Source organism: Xenopus laevis, chromosome 6L (genome assembly GCF_017654675.1).
Source record: "Xenopus laevis strain J_2021 chromosome 6L, Xenopus_laevis_v10.1, whole genome shotgun sequence".
In the NCBI taxonomy this organism is placed as follows: domain Eukaryota; kingdom Metazoa; phylum Chordata; class Amphibia; order Anura; family Pipidae; genus Xenopus; species Xenopus laevis.
In genome coordinates this window covers 118755883-118776522 of record NC_054381.1, presented here as the reverse complement: position 1 = coordinate 118776522, position 20640 = coordinate 118755883, and the positions used below count along the sequence as shown (strand labels likewise).

General features: G+C 36.0%; 1 protein-coding gene across 1 annotated transcript in view; it reads right to left on the bottom strand.

The window, feature by feature from the left end:
* LOC108718573 (desmoglein-3) overlaps positions 1–14420 on the bottom strand; it is a 31042-nt gene extending 16622 nt beyond the window's left edge. Inside the window, exons 1-8 of the mRNA XM_041566412.1 lie at positions 14238–14420; positions 8341–8376; positions 7073–7210; positions 6593–6751; positions 4900–5041; positions 4466–4632; positions 3189–3323; positions 1322–1507 (exon numbers count right to left, since the gene is read on the bottom strand). Coding sequence (XP_041422346.1) covers positions 1322–1507; positions 3189–3323; positions 4466–4632; positions 4900–5041; positions 6593–6751; positions 7073–7210; positions 8341–8376; positions 14238–14285 — 1011 coding nt within the window. The 5' untranslated portion in view covers positions 14286–14420. The remainder of the gene's footprint in view (positions 1–1321; positions 1508–3188; positions 3324–4465; positions 4633–4899; positions 5042–6592; positions 6752–7072; positions 7211–8340; positions 8377–14237) is intronic.
* Between the last annotated feature and the right edge of the window lie 6220 nt (positions 14421–20640).

Below are 20640 nucleotides of genomic sequence, written 5' to 3'. Positions count from 1 at the left end.
CTGGTTTTGTGGGTCAATGACTTCAGCTACAAAAACCCCTATATGGACCAATGAATGAAGTCTGAAGTTGATTATCATGGATTGAAAGTAAATGAGACTGCTTTGCTTGGTATTATACAGAACTAACACAAGCAAGCCTTTGGAGTTTTCATATCTGATTTGTAAAAAGTTAATGGCACAGGTATGGGCTCCCTTATCTGGAAACCCGTTATCCAGAAAGCTCCGAATTACGGAAAGCTCGTCTCCCATAGACTCCATTATAATGAAATAATCCAAATTTTTAAAAATGATTTCCCCTTTCTCTGTAATAATAAAACAGTAGCTTGTACTTGATCCAAACTAAGATATAATTAATCTTTATTGGAAGCAAAACCAGTGTATTGGGCTTATTTAATGTTTACATTATTTTTTAATAGACTTAAGACTTGAAGATCCAAATTACGGAACAACCCCTTATCTGGAAAGCCACAGGTCCCGAGCATTCTGGATAACAGATCCTATACCTGTACTAGTAATAGACAGCAGAGTGCATTGGCCTCTGTGCAAGCATAGAGAAAGTAGCTGAAGTTATAACTAATTATCCATGTTGAGTAGCACTCCATTATAGACAGGTGACTAAGGTGACCAATAGGCTTGATCTAACTTGGAATAAAAAGACTGGAATGTTGTGCTGCTGTTTTTGAACTGCTGTTTATATTTATCTCTGTTTGTATTATTTGCAATTGGAGCTGTTTGGATTATGTTTCTAAAAATGAAATAAAAAGGTAAAAATACAAAATAAATATTGTTTTTGCTACTTACATCAAAAACTCAAGGTGTGGATTTACCACTCCAACTTTTTAAATAAAACTTCATAAATGTGAAGTTTTGACTTTTGTATCTAAGCTGCTCTATTACTAGTGTGTTTTTCTCATCTCTCTGTTAAAATTCAGTACTGAAATAGGGGCAAACATGAAGTTAAGGTGGAGGAAGGCAACAGCAATTGTAAATGAAAATAAGGCCTACTGTAGAGCAAGAAGGAAAGGATCAAGGTAAAAAAAAACAATTTTTTTGCTATCTAACAAAAACACCGGGATAAAACTCATAACAGTCTTTTTTGGGGGTTTGGTGAATCATGTAAATTTTATATACAGTAAAAGGCAGGTAACAGCAATTTCTAATGCCTACTGTAAAGCAAGAAGGAAAGGATCAAGGTCAATACAAAATACAGGTTTTCAAAAAACCCTGGAGAGACATATGCCAGTATTTTTTTGGAGGTTTAGTAAATGATCAGTTTATATAAAGTTCCTCTTTTTCATATAGACAAGTAAAACTGATTTACCCTGACAACGTGTAATATCCCACGATTACTTGTAGCATCAGTCTCAATTGCAAACCAACCACCATCGTTTCCAGATACAATTTCGAATTCTGCCACCCAGTTGTCAGAGTACATTTCATCCTTATCAGATACTTGGATAAAGAGCAGTCCATGTTGTAACATATTTTCATCTATTGAAACAGAATACTGGGAAAGAAGAGCAACAAAAATTTCAGTATTAGACTAGTTAAAAAAGTTAATAATTAATTGATGATTTCTTTCCCTAAATATAGTCTTACTTTCTACAATTCTACAATGACAGTATGTTGGACAATACATAGCTGTAGAAGAACACCAACATTTATACACTGTATTGGGTAGTATCAGGTATCTTGCTCATATCATTAGCATATTATTTGGAGTGTTCAGTTGTTGAACAACTTTGGTCAAATTTATCAATAATTAAGATTTTTATCACACATTTGAAAAAAATGAAAAAGAAAAAGAAAAGAACCTTGTTTTGTAACTGTATCAACTACTACACCTCTGTGGTTCAACCACTTCTCTCCAAATATAGTTTCAATTCGTTGTATAATTTAGAAAGGGAAACCCTTAATTGTTACAGCAGTCTGAATTGAAACTATGTTGGTGATCTTTAAAATGAACTGATAACACCAGATTAACAAGTTACAATGTTGCTTATTGTTAAAGTCTAGTGAATCTGACTCCTCTCTACTGGATATGACATGTCATGTGCAACATTCGCCTTCAAACACCTTTTATTAATGATTCTAATAAAGAAAAACCCATACAATTGTTATCATTTGTTATTTTATTCCGGTTTAACCCACACGGTCGATAACCAATTGAACTAAAGATTAGGAGTTAGTTACTCCCTATGCAATCACTTATAATTCAAGGTGCCGTTTATCTTATAAGGTTTCCAGTTCATTCAAAAAAAATTCATTAAATTCACTCTCAATATTCTTAATCAATTTAACCAATAAAGGGTTTACTATTGTAATTCATTAATATAAAGTGACCTGTGCAATTGATTCAAAGTTGAATAGTTCTGATGTGCTCTAGTAAATAAAGTGCCATGTGCAATCAGTTAGTTCACCATTCCATTTGGTGACTTGTGCATAAATTAATTAAAATCTAGGAGTTAATCGCTATGGTCACAATTAAAAAACCTCCTGGTTATCGACCTCTTGATTAAAGATTGAGAAAAGTGAAATTGTATAGAGGGTGGAGTTGCTCCCAAGATTACCATATGCTGCATCTCTCACCTGCTTATTTCTAATCTTGCCCACTCCCACACCTTGTGTCTCATTCGCTTCCCCTTTAGATTGTAAACTCTTTTGCACAGGGCCTTGCTCACCTTTTGTACCAGTACCGATCACTATGTGTGTAACTCTGTATGTTCTATGTATGTAATTGATGTGCTGCGCAATATATTGGCACTCTAAAAATACATGTTAATAATAATAATAATAAATAACTAAGCACCATTTATAAGGATACACTTTACAGGATATTCATGGCTTTTTTATATGTATCCATATTTATAAACAAGACAAGTTATGGAGTCAGTAGAACAACATGCAACAGTTTTTTTCACAATAGGAAATAGGAGAAGGATTATAAATCATAGGAATGAAAATTTCATAAATTATTTTTGTAGTTGGAAAAGCTCAAGAATGGGGTCCACCAATGGTGGAATTTATTAAACAAGTACTAACTAAATATTTATGTGATTATGTAGCTCAAAATGGTGCATGGGGCACAAATATTTTTCCTTTGTAATGTTTTGTTGTTGTTTTATTGGTATTTATCTGTTTACACCTAAAACATTTCTTTGACACATGCCACATCTTTAACGACTTACCTCGTCATAATCAAGCGTAGGGATGTTATCGTTGACATCAAGAATATTTATGGAGGCACCACATTGCCCAGAAAGGGCTCCGGCAGCTCCATCCATATCTGCTCCACTCACAATCAATGAATAGCTACTTCTTTCCTAAAGGGTTGGGGCAAAAAGTTGTAAATGTACATACAAATGGGAAATATATAGTGAATAAAGTACCCCTTCTTGTAAAATATAAGGATAAGGATAAGTTACCAAGCAGTTTCATGACCATATAAAAACACGAGGCCGAATGCCGAGTGTTTTTATACAGGTCATGGAACTCCGAGTTAACTTCTAATATCCTCATATTTTACAACTGGGGGTACTTTATTATAATACACAAGTTTCAGTGAGTCATGTGACAGAAATTACATCAGAACTCACTGTTGATAACTGATGACATCAGAACTCACCATTTATAAGGATATAATTTACAGGATATTCACGGCTTTTGTGTATTATAGACTTATCTATTATGCAAACAAGTATAATGCACAGTAGCTGAATTCAATATTGCAGCATGGATTCTAGTGTCCCCTTAAATACATGGCATATATACCAAAGTAGGGTAAGTATAGTTGCATAGAAAAGTATGTAATTCCAAAAAAAAACATAAAACATTATTTCATAGATCTGCCTGAATTACATTGAATAAACCACTAGGAGATCAGTCACTTGAATGTTTTCAGCAGATTCTGCTGTGTGCACCTATGGTATTAGCTGTATGGAAACAGTATTGTCAGAAGCAAATTAAACAGAGAAAAACAAACCAGTCAGTAGTGCTAATAACAATAATCAATATTAGTCTGTACCACAAGTGCCTTTATCTGTGAACCTATATATAGGCTGTTACAATAGTACTTGAACCAAATATTAAATCGTAGATTTAAAATTCAAAGCATCAAGAAGTGGACAATTTGAATAAAATACAAATTACAATAAATATGGGTTATGCGAGGCTTCAAAGGAAAGGATATTATTAATTATATTAACAATATTCTAATATAATATTGGTTTAATTATTGGAGAGAATATGTATTGTAAACAGTGTATTATGTTATAAAGGTTTACAAATCTGTTCTACTCTCTGTTTCCAATTTTAGCAAGATATTAATCATGAGCTAATCCTTTGTCACAATATGTTGATTATTTTGGGGAGCCAGCGGTCATGTATGAAAAATTCAACTTATTTATGGTATATATAATAAAGGGATAAACAAAAAAACCCTGTTTTATGAATTGGGTTTACTTACCTCCCGATCTAGAGAACTGGACACAGTGAAGACTTCTCCAGTGTGTTGATTCATAATGAACATTAGGGGATCAGAAGGACTCTGAGAAATGATTTTGTATGCAATTTTTGAGTGTAATGTATTTACTTCATCGGCATCAGTAGCAATGATCTGCATCACCAGGCTGTCTAAATTGTATCAAAATGAATGAAAAAGTTACTTTTTTTGTATTATAATAATCCAGATCACTAATTAGTATTTAGTGCATATTAACAATTACATTGATAGATGTGTCAGTTTGTTCCTTTTTTCCTGTCAAAAAAGTGTTTCTTAAAATATGCTAATATTCAGACTTCTGGAAATCCATAAAAAATGATCCATTTTTAATTTCAGTAACTCTGCCTCTTATTGATTGTACTATGATGTAAACAAATTGTTCAAAGACTAGAACTTACTTGCACTGGATAGCTCAGCTATTGCCCCAATAAAACCAGTTTGTGAGAACACAGGTGCATTATCATTAATGTCTATAACTTTGACACGCAGGGAGAGAGGTTTCTCCACATCTTCTCCTCCAGACAGAGCCCTTACTGTTAACTAGACAAAACAAAAATGTTAAATGACATTAGATATAACTGTCCAAATAAAGTACAGGAAAATACCATAAAGTGCTAACAATGGTTTTTGTTGTAAAAGTTACCCTAGAACACAGTATTGAAAGGCTGTAAAGTAACTTATGAAGAGGATGGGGGTTGACGGTGCTGCTCAAATGTAAAAAGAATTTGTGAGCAACACAAGCATGAAAAAATTCCTGGAGGTGCCACATAAGTGCTGTGATTGGCTATGGACTAGCAGGCTATGGGAGGCTCTATTTTGGCCGTACACCTGGTTTTTATGAAACTAAAAGTTGCCTCAAGCCGAATTCAAAAACAAACACCTACTTTGAGGCCACTGGGAGCAACATTCAAGGGTTTGGTGAGTAACATGTTCCTCACAAGCCACTGGCTAGGGATCACTGCACTAGAGTAAGGTGCAGAGCCATGTTGCTACCAGCAAATTTGGGTCAAATAACTAAGTAGACCAGGGGCCATGGTTCTCAAGCTAATAATATAGCATAATTTCTAGTTGGATCCTCAACACTTGACATAAAACTGTCATAGACATGTCCAGAATGGCAATGCGTGGGTTCTAGCAAATGGCAGAGGTACTGCTGTAAGATGCCATGACACTAATTATTGGGCCTCTGGGGGCTGTTTGGACCTCTGTATACTTGAAATTCCAGGGTCTATTTTGACTCCCAGTCCAGACCTGGAACACATTTATAAACTCGTTCCTATTAACTGCACTGGACGATCTATTGCTAAAGTCAATATCTTGGTAATTAAAATCCCCCCATTCGTGCAGCCTTTTCGTTTTTCAACAGGAGCAGAGCATCTTCCTCTTTGCTTTCATCAGGGGGTTTGTAGCATAGACCTACAATTAACTTCCACCCTTCCTACAATGTGGGGAAAGTTCAACCAATAAGTCTTCAGACCTATAATTCTCCTTTACAACGTCTTCCTTTATACTAGGTTTCAAATAATACTCAATATACTAACATACCCTCCTCCTTTTCTATTTCCCCTGTCCCTAAAAAAACAATGAATAGCCTAAGAACCTTGCTCTACAAAGCTTGCTCTAAAATACTAATGATTGATGCTTCTAGCCATAATATAAAGTATCAGAGCAAATCAGCCCTCCAGTGTTTCACACTGCTGTAAAGGGATGGTCTGGTAACTCTATTACTGTAAAACTAATATTATAGGGCTAATTTGTAAGATATTTGAATTTAGATTTACATTATTTGGTAACAAAGAAACCAGCGCAACCTGTGTCTGTGAGTTTATTAGTTCTCAGTCCTGCAGCACCAGCTTCTTGGTAGGCATAATACTACTTTCTGCTAATGTTTTGTTGATATACTGAGTATATAGAGTGCTGATGATATGAAAAGATGACCTATTGTAATCAGAAACCCTGATAGATTTAAAGGCATGGATCATTGCTGCTATAGGGCCTGTTGGCTGGTGATATAAGCCTGTACATAATATACCACATTTTTATCTTTTTGAAGCCTTTCTCCTTTAAAAACAAAAAATGAACATTTCTTACAAAGAAGACAGGTACAACTTCACGATCAACTTTTATTCCCGTCACATTCAGATATCCAGTTTTGCCATCAATAAGGAATATATTAAACGGTTCCTGGTCGACACCTTGTCCAGAAACAATGTATATTATTTGTTTCTTTATGGCTTTATCTGAATGGACCTGTAGAGCAGAAGACAAATATTTATGATGTTATGATGTATAGTCTGGATTCCAAAAGCTTTGAAATAGCAAAACAATACAGAAGTAATGGCCCAGGTTATGTACATGGTTATGTAATATTTATTGGAATGTTACTTAATGATAAAAACTCATTGCTAAAAAGATATACTGGCATATGTAATAAAATGCACTATGTTTGACCAGGAGCTGTAGCCCATATCAACCAATACAGTATCTGCACCTGGGCAAACTTAGTGCCTTTTATTACATAACCCCATTAGGGGCTCATTTATCAATGGTTAAATTGTTATATAACCATACCTTTGCTATAGGATTTCTGTGTCTGTTGTCTTCTTCTTCCCTCAAATGTACAACTGGTGCCAACCATTCTCGCTTTTGCCTTTGAAGTTGTATAGGGTTCCATAAGATTGTTCCATTTGCATCTTTTCCATCATTAACCTATAAAAATATAAGGGCACATGTGTTAACATCTTCTTCTCGAAAAAAAAAGTTCAAATTCTCATTTAGCCATGATTTACTTAAAAAGTTTGAATGAAAAACTCAGCAACTATATGCGTTTTTTAAAGTGTCAATCAAGTTTATGTTCCAGTGCCCTTTGCAGTTTGTTAAAACAGTTGTGGTTTTATAGACTCATCGAAAATTAATGGAACAATATACGTTTCACTTTCAAGAAAGTTTCTTTCCATGACAAATGTGATTGTGAATTTAACGTTGGTTTAATGCATAGAATTAACTTGAGGAAGGGCAGTTGTTTGTCCCGGAACGTCTGAACATGACTCACGTGTCTGGAGCACTACAATAAATTTGGGAACACCCCACATTTGATCAAGGTATTGGCGTTTCATTTTTTTGCAATAGAATTAACTTTGATGCATTTTAATAGTCACAATGAACATACATAGAAATTTCATTGAATCAGTTAAAGGCATTTCAACATCAGTATATTTCCTTGTTTAGCATGAGTTTAAATTGAGTGCAATGAACAGGGATTGATCTGAATATACTTTTGCCTAATTTTTAAATCATGTAAAATCTATGGCTGGTTTTTGTTATTTCTTGAGCTAAACAGGAAAATTGAAGCTACTCCATGTTTGGCCTAGTGCACATATACAATGTTTAATCTCTAAAGTAAAAACAAGGTCTAAAGTAAGAGTAGTAAAACTACTCTAAAGTAAAAACAAGGTCTAAAGTAAGAGTAGTAAAACTACTCTAAAGTAAAAACAAGGTCTAAAGTAAGAGTAGTAAAACTACTCGAAAGTAAAAACAAGGTCTAAAGTAAGAGTAGTAAAACTACTCGAAAGTAAAAACAAGGTCTTTTAACATGCCATATGAAAAGGGCAATTTAGGCCTTACAATCTCATATGCTGGTTACGGAATACATCTCTGCCTTATAAAAGTGAATATCTTGATAGTGTGCCATATAAAACCAGTTGTAAAATTCAGCACTTCTGCAAAGATCCTTAACATAAGATAAGTGCCTATACATTTTGTTTATAAATATAATAACACACAATAAATTCTGTTTTAGTGCAAGAGATGCACATATGTATGTACCACCAATGTTTTACCTGTAAGTTCCAATTGCAGGTGCATTCTAGAGATACCTGTAAGAATTAAAAAAAAGTTTATTATTAAATAAAAACGTTTATATTCATTTTGGAATTCTCATATGAGAATTGAGATTCAAGCCCTCCCTAATGGAACACACCCTAATGAGCTGAACAGATTCAAGACTTCCCAAGACAGGTACAAGATTCAACCTATATCAGCAACAGCTTTATGAGCCATACGCCTTAGGAAATGTCACACCCTTACAGCAATGGAGGGTGGGGCAGAAAGAAGAGAAGGATAATATTTTAATACCTTGTAAAATTATACATACAAAGTAGGGTCCTACTGATCAAATGCTAGCTGCTTTGCCTTTTTACTAAGAAATAATATTTGTTATAAGAATTTAAAAAAACAATTTGAGTAATTCTCAGACTCAGATGCGTTAAATGCATTATTCAAAGAGCCCCTCTCTCTATGAATTCTGCATTAGGGAGGTATTATATTCAGAAACATAAAGGTTCATAGGTCTATGAGTTATTAGCTACATTTTTAGATGGGAATTTTACAACAAGCAATTATAGTTGAGCTTCATGAAGGATGAGAAATCATTTTACCCAACACACCCATTTCTGATTTCATTGTGATAATGGACATTATTGCTATAGTATACTAACATTAGTATCAATTGCTTTGGGGTTTGTGTAGTCACTCTGCTGAATTGATGTATATGATGCAAGAGTTAAGTTTGCAAATATTATTACATGATACACATTGTTCTTCACAACCACAGTAAAAACCTAACTGCAAGCTTATAATGTCTACTAAACATTGAAGTCAATGGGTATTTTTTCGCTGCATACATTAGTAAGGAGTATGCACTTGGACACCCATGGACTACCCACATGCCAACCCTTTCTTAGAAGACTCCATTATGTACATAGAACCATACATTAAGGGGCCCATTTACTTAGCTCGAGTAAAGGAATAGAGGATAAAAAAACTTCGAATTACAAAAGTTTTTTTTGGCTACTTCGACCATCGAATGGGCTACTTCGACCTTCGACTTCGAATCGAACGATTCAAACTAAAAATCGTTCGACTATTTGACCATTATATATTCTTCGATAGTCGAAGTACTGTCTCTTTAAAAAAAACTTCGACCCCCTAGTTCGCCACCTAAAACCTACCAAAGTCAATCTTATCCTATGGGGAAGGTCCCCATAGGCTTTGCTATTTTTTTTTGGTCGAAGAAAAATCGTTCGATCGATTCAAAGGATTTAATCGTTCGATCGAACGATTTTTCATTCGATCGAACGAATTGCGATAAATCCTTCGATATTCGAAGTCGAAGGATTTCAATTCGGCAGTCGAATATCGAGGGTTAATTAACCCTCAATATTCGACCCTATTTGCCCCTAAGTGCTAGATGGAGCTCCAATAGGTGCAACTTGCAGGACAATCTATGTATTTAAAGGGGTGGGTCACCTTTAAGTTAACTTTTAATAATAACTAATTCTAAGCAAAATTTCTATTGGTTTTTATTTTTTCATTTTTTAATTTTTTAATTATTTTCTTTCATCTTCTGACTCTTTCCAGCTTTCAAATGGGGGTCACTGACCACATCTAAAAACAAATGCTCTGTAAGGCTACACATTTATTGTTATTGCTACTTTTTATTATTCATCTTTCTGTTCAGGGCATCTTCTATTCATATTAAAGTTTCTTATTCATATCAATGCATGGTTGCTAGGGTAATTAGGATTCTAGTAACGGAATTGGCAAAATTACAAACTGGAGAGCTTGTTGAATAAAAAAGCTTAATAAATAAAAAAAACCAAATAATAAAAAATGAAAACCAATTGCAAGTTGTCTCAGAATATCACTCTCAACATCAGTGCTGTCCAACTACTGTGGCCTACATGGTGGAGGGCCGATAATGGAAGACAGTGTTGAAGCCAGTTTATAAACCACACCCACTTTAAACCACCCCAGTGTTACCTCGACCATGCCCACATTAATGGTGGTAGCAAAAAACAAATGGTTGGTGCTCATTGCAGGGATATCACTTATAACTCATATGTGAAAAAAGTAGTCATATTAAGACATACCCTTAAATCTATATGCCTCCTCCTCCCCTGTGAATAACACAGCACCCCCCCCCCCACCAGCACACGATGAAACACCTTAGGGGCCCTAACAATAATTTTCAATAATATTAACAATAATTTTATGGCACACACAGGGAGCATAGGGCAGGCAGAGTATGGCATAAACAGAGAGCATAGGGCAAGGAGAGTATGGCACACACAGGGAGCAAAGGGAAGGAAATATAAATTGTCATATCAGTTAAAGGAAATTGATTTTCCTGGGTATGCTCAAAATTGTACAAATCAACAAAATCCGATGGCACACAGGACTGAAGGAATTCTTCTAAATTTTATTTCAAAGCGGAATGCAAAAGCAACACTTCGGGGAATAAACGTTGCATTTGCATTCCGCTTTGAAATAAAATTTGGAAGAATTCCTTCAGTCCTGTGTGCCATTGGATTGTGTTGATTTGTACCCTATCGTGAGGTGGCCGAGCCTCTACCCTTGTGCACCAGGCATCTCTTTGGTTCTGCAGGGTGTGCGAGGTCCTACACTGCTTTGAACCTTATGCTCAAAATTGACCATTACTTTTTTTTAGAAGTAATTTTAAAAAAAGTTATCCAGAACAATAGTATGCAATCACAGATAAGTCTCCCTTAAGGGTCATAATTATTTCTATGACATGCCTATATCTACAATGGCCTTATTTATGAAAAGAAGACCCCTCATAGGATTAGACAACAATCTTTATTCCACACTTTCAACTTTCTAACACTTTTTTTGGTTAAGGTAAAGGACATAGCAGTTCTAATCTAGCAGACCTTGTGGAGGCATCTGAAACATATGGCCATAACACTATTCCCATGTAAATTAGGGCAGAGACACACGTGGAGATTTCGGGGAGATTAGTCGCCCAGAGACAAATCACCTCTTCTTCGGGCGACTAATCTCCCCGCAATGCCTTCTCGCTTCTAGCGATTTGTCGCCGGGAGACTAATCTCCCCAAATCTCCATGTGTCTCTGCCCTAAAATCTCCCCCAATCTCCACGTGTGTCTCTACCAAACTTCTGTGCCAGACCCATCAATCTCCATCTGTTTGTACCTATCACCTTGTTCTCTGCCTGTGCCATGTATGTTACTCATTCTGGTCGGTTATAAAAACTATACGAAAATAGATTTGTACAGTTGAATCAATAGAAAACCTTTTTATAAAACACTGATGTTCATCCCTGCACTCTGATAAAGATCCCTACTGCAGTGAAACATGTTGACATTTCTCATATATTTGAAGAGGCAAATACACCTTTTGCCTGTTGTTTTATGCCTGAAAAATGTAAGGTTTTTATTTCTTGAGCTAAATAGGACATACAAGGCAGTTGCAGCTACTCCATGGTCTGGGTCCTTGTAAGGTAGATATTTAGATTACCAGTGTACAACCCCTCCCCTCCTTGTTTCCCCTTTGTTGTGACTGTTTAGCAGGAGTTTATTATGCTAGGGTTTTATCTGTACACTAGTAATCTAATTACTGTATCTACCTCACAAGTACCAAACATGATATATATCTGAATTCTCTGTTTGCCCTGGTTAGCTCAGGATATAACAAAAAAAATAGATTTTTCATTATTAAAACAATAGGCAAAAAGTATGTATATGTACTTGATAACTGGCCTCTTGATCTTTTGAGGTCTAAATTAATGAATTTGTTCAATAATTTGTGTTGTTCAAAAACATTGCACTGGACTATCAGAGCAACTAGATTTACAGGAATTCTCAAACCTACATGATTCTCTAACAGCTTCTTATTTAATTGCTTCTATCAGCAAACATTTGGGGGGTGGGTGTCTGTGTTTATGATGTGTGATCTGTACCATGCATGAAGTAATTTAAATATTGTTACTGGAGCTCATTTACGATGCGCCATTTGGCTCCAGTGCAGTAATCCATAGCAACCATCAGCAATCAGATGTTGTACTGTCTACTGCAAGTTAGAAAATGAAAGTCATTGTCTGTTTGGGTGCAATGGGCTACTGCAATGGTGCGAAAGTGCCCATAGTCTAGAAACGAATCACAGCATGTCTGTGAACCAGATCTACAATCCAACTTCATTTAATAATAAACAAATTACTTTTAAAGGGACAGTATACCGCATTGTTCAACATATGGGCAATAAATAGGGTTTGTGCTGAGCAACTCAATTGGGTTGCCTGTTAGAAGTTGTAGGGCCAAAAACTGCTCTTGAACATGTTTTAAGGGGCAACTCCTCTGATGAAGCGCCCAATAGCGCGAAACGCGTCAGGAGGGTGCGGCTAACAACAGGTAGGCAGACTGGGGGGGAGACACTGCTTTGTGGTGTGTGTGAATTGAATATTGATATGTTATTTGTGGTTTATATGCACCAATAAATGTTTTTAAGCGAGAAACTGTGCATGTCTTTGATATTTACCTTGGTTTAATTGGACCTGTGCACAGTACTCGCTGTATAGACAGCAGCTACCCCATAATTGATTTCTGTTTTACTACAACTGCCTATGACAATTGACTCTCAATGATGCAAATTAAGAGCATTAAGGGGGTATTGAGTGTTTCACCTGTGCTAACGCGTATATGTGCCATAAGCCTTAGACTCCTTTAAAAGCATTGAAGAAATACATCAATTCTGGCTAGCTGCAAAATTCAGAAGTTACTATAACACATTATGCCAATATGATAGTCAAAAATATTTCACTGTTTTAATAGGAGCCAAAAACATGCCATTTTTGTGATTCCTCCAATGGTAAGACAACTAGTACAGTATGTGAGGATCATAACTGCACCATGCCGGTACGGTACAACATCACTATTATATAGTAGGGTATAAATAAGGGCAAACAGCACATTGTTATAAATATTATAGTTGCAAAAAATTGAGAACAATCTATTCAATTCATTTATACAACTGACTAGTCTATAAACACTATTTTATGGTAATAATTATATTCATAAGTGCAGCTCAGTATCAGCTTTTCACATGCGAAGACATTGCAACATCATTTTTAAATTCAATATTTTTTTAAACCAGGAATATTCCTGGAAATATACATGTTTTAACAGATCAGCTAGTTTTGTTTTGACATCATTCTCTGAAAATCATCATTGCCGCCTTATCTAAAAATGCACCCCTTAACAACTCTTATGAGAAATTGTTTTATTCATGTCAAATGTAAGAACTCATTCACAAATACAATTAGGTCAACAGAGTATTCCAGGATAATTTTGCATAGGGAACAACGGGATTAAGTGGTAGCGCTGTAGCACAGGTCATTATAGACTAACTATGATATGTTCATGTGATACTGTTCTAGCACAATATTAGAACATCAAATCTAGGAATGTTGCCCTCTGATTGGATTGTATGTAAATAATACAGTGGATGTTTTCATTAGCATCACCTTACTAGACCCATATAATGGCATGCAGGCCTCATAATTTGCATTTGCAATTCGTTTTTGTGGTCGCTCAGTTGTCCTCATCTACATACATACATATAATATATATATATAACCATATAATTAACTATACAGAATGATCTATCCCAAATCTACCCCAAAAGTTACATTTATATATTCCATTCACAATATATAATACACATATATAAATGTCTGTTGGTTCTGTAGTTTTGCTTAAAATTACAATAACATATTCCAAATGTTCTGTTACTGCATAATTATTCTATCAATTGTAGTCATTACAAGAATAGAGCTATCGGGAATACAATCTTCTGAGAAATATACCTACTGATATATGCACATTCACATTATATACACATATTAACCATATAGTCACTTACCATTATTATAAATAAGACTGCACACTTTGCACATAGCAGCCAATCCATGGTCCCTCCGGTGCAACCAGATACAGCTCCTGAGAATGCTTTTTTTCCCACCACCTTCAATGGTGATGGAGTAGAAAAAAAATCCTTACTGGCGTTACAATTGTTTAGGTATTAGAGCAGACAGCCTTCCTTTGAGAAACCAGCTGAGGTGCTTCTTTTTCTCCACCCAGATGGATAATTGGGCAGGCTCCACATTAAAATAATGACAGCATTATGATTGCTTGTAGGTAAATTATTATTCAGACACACCTTAGCTGATTTTCCTGTATTCCAGTGACAGAAACCAAACAGCACAATGAACAAGTGGTTTACTGGCTACTCAAAAAGATGATTTGTAGAAAAGCCTTTGCCATATTGTAATGCGGGCCACATTTCATTTGATTAGAAAAATGCATCTCCCAATTCAATTCTAAATTCTCCCATAGCCTTCTATTGAGTTCTAATGAGAAAAACTTCAAATCTTTTCTTGTTGAAATGCATCTGGCTCATTATGTGAAAGATATTATTAAAAAAATGCATTGTGGTATTACCTCTGCTACTGCTGATTCTTCATGAAAATGTGATGGGAATATAAGTAAGAGAATTGTCCAATTTAGAATTGGAGCTTGTTATTAATCAGAAGCCCCAAAAAAACTCAAGCTTCTACAGTGTTATTCCCTGGAATAAAAGTAATGGTGTTTGGCACGGTCTTGCGTATACAGTTATGGGATCTTTTATCTGATCTTTTATCCCGAGCTCTGAATAACAGGAAGGCCATCTCCCATAGACTCCATTTTATCCATATAAAACAAATTTTTAAAAATGATTTTCTTTTTCTCTGTAATATTAAAATAGTACCTTGTACTTGATCCAAACTAAGATATTATCAATCATCATTGGAAGCAAAACCAGCCTATTGGGTTTATTTAATATTTACATGATTCTCTAGTAGACTTAAGGTATAAAGAGCCAAATTAAGGAAAGATCAGTTAACCTGGAAAACCCCAGGTTCCGAGCATTCTGTATAACAGGTCCCATACTTGTAATCCCTTCCAAACGTTATAGTCTGTTTCTGGTTTCTCCGACTGGGAAAAGTAGGGTTTGGGCATGGGGAGGTAAAGTCAATAACTCGTGCTCAGCCTCAGTTCTCCCTGGGTCTCTTCACAACAAATCATGTGTTTTACATTGAGCCAATAGAGCTAGTTTAATTTACCCATTGATGATTCAGATGACATTTTTAGTAGTGTACAGGTATATGTTCTCACACTTTCTTGGGTAGACTCACAAAAGTGAGCTGGTAAATTGTTGTTAATATTGACACATCCAAATGTGCTACTGTGACTACCCAGGTGACAAAAGAGGGCAGGTTTAAGAAACAATGCTGTCCTGAAACATCCAGTCTCTGTTCTTCAATAAGCAGGGTTTGGCCAATATTTGTATAAACATGAATACACCTTTAAGTAACCAAGCCTCGCGGGTTGCACCGCATTAACTCTTTGTATCTCTATGAAATATTTTCCTGACACAAAAGTGTTTTAGAATTTAAACTGCAGACACAGTTTCATAATTCCCCAGGTCAAATGTTAGTAAATGATGCCCCTGAATGCTGCAGCTATATTAGTATGATATCTGCGGTTAAAAGAAGTGATCAGCGATGTATTTGTGTACCAATTCAGCATGAGGAAAGGAACTTTATGATATAATACAATGTGAATTATAGTTAAAGAGCTGTTTGTCTAGTTGTTATAGATATGCTTCACCACTACAGGATGTGTTGCTTCAAATACAGTTTATTGTTTTTATATACAAGATGTATGTCTATTTAAAGGGGAACCGTCACCCCCAAAAAAATATTCAAAATCCTATTTTATCACATTAGTCAAGCAAAATGAACTTTACTTACACTATATAAATTATTTGAATCTTGTTTCCTTCAGTCTCGGAATTAACAATTATAGCATGTAGGCAGGAGCCATTTTGTGGACACTGTTATCAAGACAAGTCTTGTATCATCTCAGAGTCTTGTTTGTGCACCAGAATGGGGGACCTGATGTCCATCCCCATGTCCTGGCTACACAATTACATGGTGAAGAGAACGGGGGAATGTGGGGAGAGCAGTGGAAACTAGGAAGTGCTGAATGGAAAGTGAAAGTAACTGTCTGCCCCGCCTCTATGCCCAGGGCATAGAGGAGGGGCAGACAATATTTGCTTGACAGCCGAGATTTTTAAATGAGCTTACAACAGCTATGGATGCTTTAATAAAAAAATAGAAATTGGATTTCATGTTTAATTTGAAAAGGACTTTGATTATACAGATGTTTGTGTCTGGGTGACGGGTCCACTTTAACAAGTTGTGTAAAAGCAGTGGGGGCCTTGAGCTAGAAAGCTGGCATTGGAGAAAGGGGCAGGTCTTTTGGGGAGTGGGTGGATCAGCATGATGTGGATTAGAATACCTGCATGTAGAGTATGTTTTTCACTGTTGCCCCATTTTACTTTTTGGCAGAGCCCACCACCCAGGGGCCCCAAGTGACTGGTGGGCCAATAATTGGTGTGAGCTCTGTGTTTACTGATGGTGGCTGTCAGTGTCCCTATGTAAAACACAGTAGAAGTCATTTATGAAGTACCATTCATGGTGCAGACTGCAAACATGTGTGTTTAACATGTAGTTTTTTTGCACCACCCTGCTCTGCATTTTGCACCCTGGATACAGCTCTTTATACACCACAATGGAGCACAAACACCTGCTCTTGCCCCATGAATGCAGCTTTTTAAACTCATATGGGGAGGGAGCTCCTATACGCCTCTCCCACCCCCAAATTGCACATCATTCTTATGCACAGATTGGGGAACACCAGTAGGTGTTGTAAACCTTGCACTGCAATTTTAATGCAAGTGCTGAGTTAATGAGCACTAAGGGGCATTTACTGGTTCACATTTAGTGGTCTTGCACATGTGTGGGGAAAAGTAAAACATTCCTGGTATGTACTTTGAAGCAGTTGCAAAACCACATTAAAATTGTCATTAAAAATCCAATTAAACATGGAAACAAGTGTAAGCAATTGAGATTAATGTAACAATTTCAACACATATTCATTAATTAACCTGACTTTCCAATTTTATTGAAGTATTTACTAAGAATAAATTCTAGTGGCACTTTAAGCCTTAACGGATGGAATGTATGACAAAGGCAACACTCAGAAAGTTGGCCTTAGGTTCAAAGGTACATAGGTGTTTTATTTTGCTCCTGTCTACAGCTTTGTGGGTACTAGGTTTGTGGTCTATAGTATTTTATATGGCACTGGAGACTTGAGCACAACAACATTAACATTTTGTTTAAAGGAGAACTAAAGCCTAAAAATGAATATAGCTAGAAATGCCAAATTTTATATAATGAACTTATTGCACCAGCCTAAAGTTTCAACTTCCCAATAGTATCAATGATTCAGGACTTCAAACTTGTCACAGGGGGTCACCATCTTGGAAAGTGTCTGTGACACTCACGTGCTCAGTGGGCTCTGAGCAGCTGTTGAGAAGCTAAGCTTAAGGGTCGTCACAAATTATCAAGCAGAAAATTAGTTTGGCCTGAAATATAAGATGAGGCTACAAGGCAGATCTTTCAATTCTGATGCTAATTGCAATGGTTTCTGAGCTGACACGTAGTAATTATCTGTATTAATTACTAATCAGCCTTATATTGTGACATTTATATTCTATATTCTATTCTGTATATTCTGAGTCGGTCCCTAAGCCCAGTATCTGACAGAGCTACCGGGACGTACAGATCTTTAGTGCTAAAGGTCAGTGGTTGATTTGGGCTGGTACAGAAGCCCAACACATAGGGGCAAATTTACTTAAGGTCGAATATCGAGGGTTAATTAACCCTCGATATTCGACTGTCAAAGTTAAATCCTTCGAATATCGAAGTCGAAGGATTTATCGCTATTCGTTCGAACGAAAAAGCTACCAAAGCCTATGGGGACCTTCCCCATAGGCTAACATTGACTTTGGTAGCTTTTAGGTGGCGAACTAGGGGGTCAAAGTTTTTTCTTAAAGAGACAGTACTTCGACTATCGAATAGTCGAACGATTTTTGTTCGAATCGTTTGATTCGAAGTCGAAAGTCGAAGTCGAAGTAGCCCATTTGATAGTCGAAGTAGCCAAAAAAAACATTCGAAATTCGAAGTTTGACATATATCAATAAAGTTCACTGCTTAATCTGTTTTTTTAAACAAGATTTTTTCGTGCCTTTGGCCACTTATTCTCTATTTCAGGTTTGGGAAATTAATGATTATAAATTATTATTAAACAACATCATACAAAGAGCTCTGTGGAGGTCTGTAAATCTCTTGGACACATTTGGGCTTCTGGCCTCCACCCTAGCTCAGAACACTCATTTCTCCTACGTATGGAGCATCCTTCTTAATTCCCATATCATCCTATATCTCTATTAGAACATACATAACAGTACAACAGTGCAAAGGTAAGAAGAAAGGCTGAATAAGAGAACATGATACGGAATGGAGTGGAATTCAGAATGTTAAGCATGGCTGGATTCTAGAAGAGATGACACCACACTCTGGGACGCTTACTGGAATGGGCAGATACATAACAAATACATGGGTGAGATAAAGGAAACAAATCCTGAAAAGACAATAACAGGACTGAAAAGATAAATTGGACTGGATTATAGAACGATCTTAAATGGAATTTTTATGGCTGAGCAGACAGGAGTGAGGCATACAGCTCAGCAAATAATATACATAGAATGCCTGAAACAAAGCAAGAACTCAAAATCAACATATTATCAGCAAGCCAGAGGCCCAAGAGGGTCCAGAATGACTGACAGGAAAGATACCAGAACTGAAAGGAAAAAACTTGTTGCTTTAGGGTCAAATTGGTGAGATGTTTCTGCCTTCCCTTATAAATACCAGTATAACTGCTGTCAAATAAACTGCTAGCAGAACACTCTTTAAACCCCTAGAAAGTACTATACTCCTTACTCACCTATTCTAATGAAGTAGCATCTCCTGAGTGCTGGTTATCAGGAGCTCTCTTGTTGATCTGCGGTTTGCTGAAGTCCATGTTCACTAAATGGCCTTTACTGTTTTCATCGTATCTGTATTGAAAACATTGGAGCATTAGTGTCTCCATTTTCCCATGTATCAGAGGTGGTGGGATGGTTCTAGACAAGAATGAATGGAGAGTGGCTGAATTTCGACTGTGCTGATCTCTAACTTCTCTCTTTGATAAGTATACCCCATTGTGTTTATTATTTTTAGGTTTTATAAACTGTTTATGTGATGTTGATGTGCACCAACCGAGGCTGAGTTTATCAGTGGGCATTGAAACAGAAACACATCTATATAAAAATATGTTTACACAATTACATAAAAAGGATAAGTGATTCCAATTATCCTTTATAAATATATCACATATTTGGTAACTAAACTAAATTGGCTTCTGAAGGTGCTCCCCATTGTAGTCAATGGAAAGTGACAATTTCTGTCCTTTACTGTTGCTACTTTTCCAGGACTTAGCAATAAAACTCTGCAGCTTTAAAACTATAACATGACAAATATATAGAAACTATTAGTCAAAATGTCATTGTTTCAAAATAATGTTGGCCTTATTTCTGTCGTATCAGCAAATTACCCCTATAAAGCCTGTATATTAAAGGTGACACATTATCTTTATGTCTCACTGCATAAAAAACGAGGTGTGGCTATATGCCTCATCATTAACTAGAATATCTTTCTGTCATTACAAGAAACCACGGAATTCTGCAATTTTATATTTAACTGCATGAATCTATTTATTTTATTATATTTTATCTATTATTATCTGTATAATCTTCAGGAATGAAAGTATCTGGAGCAGAGCCGTGAATGGAAATACAGTATTTGATAGATATATGGTAGAAATATCAGATGTCGACTTGAATTAAACACATTACTCGAAAATACATATTACGAAATTCATATTTCTGGAGAAATCAGATACTGTGTATTCATTTATAATACATATAGTGGACCCAGGTTATCTAAACAAGAAAAGGGGAGTATTGAGCTCTTGAGTCAAGTATGTTTAAGAAATTGCAGAGACCATGGCAAGAATATGCCATGAGGCAGAAATATGTTTGCTCAAAGATCCAAAGCTTACACTTATTGGTGCAACACTGATTCTGTTGATTTCAATAGACTTCAACAAGTCTCAAGCGATGTAAAATAACTCCATAAAAAATGTTATGATAAGTTATAGGGAACAGGGCCCTCTTGACCTCCTGCATTGTTTGTATAGTTATATGTTCAGTGTATTCACACATTTTGTGGCAGATTTATCAACAGATCTGGACTGGGATTGAAAATAGGCCCTGGCAT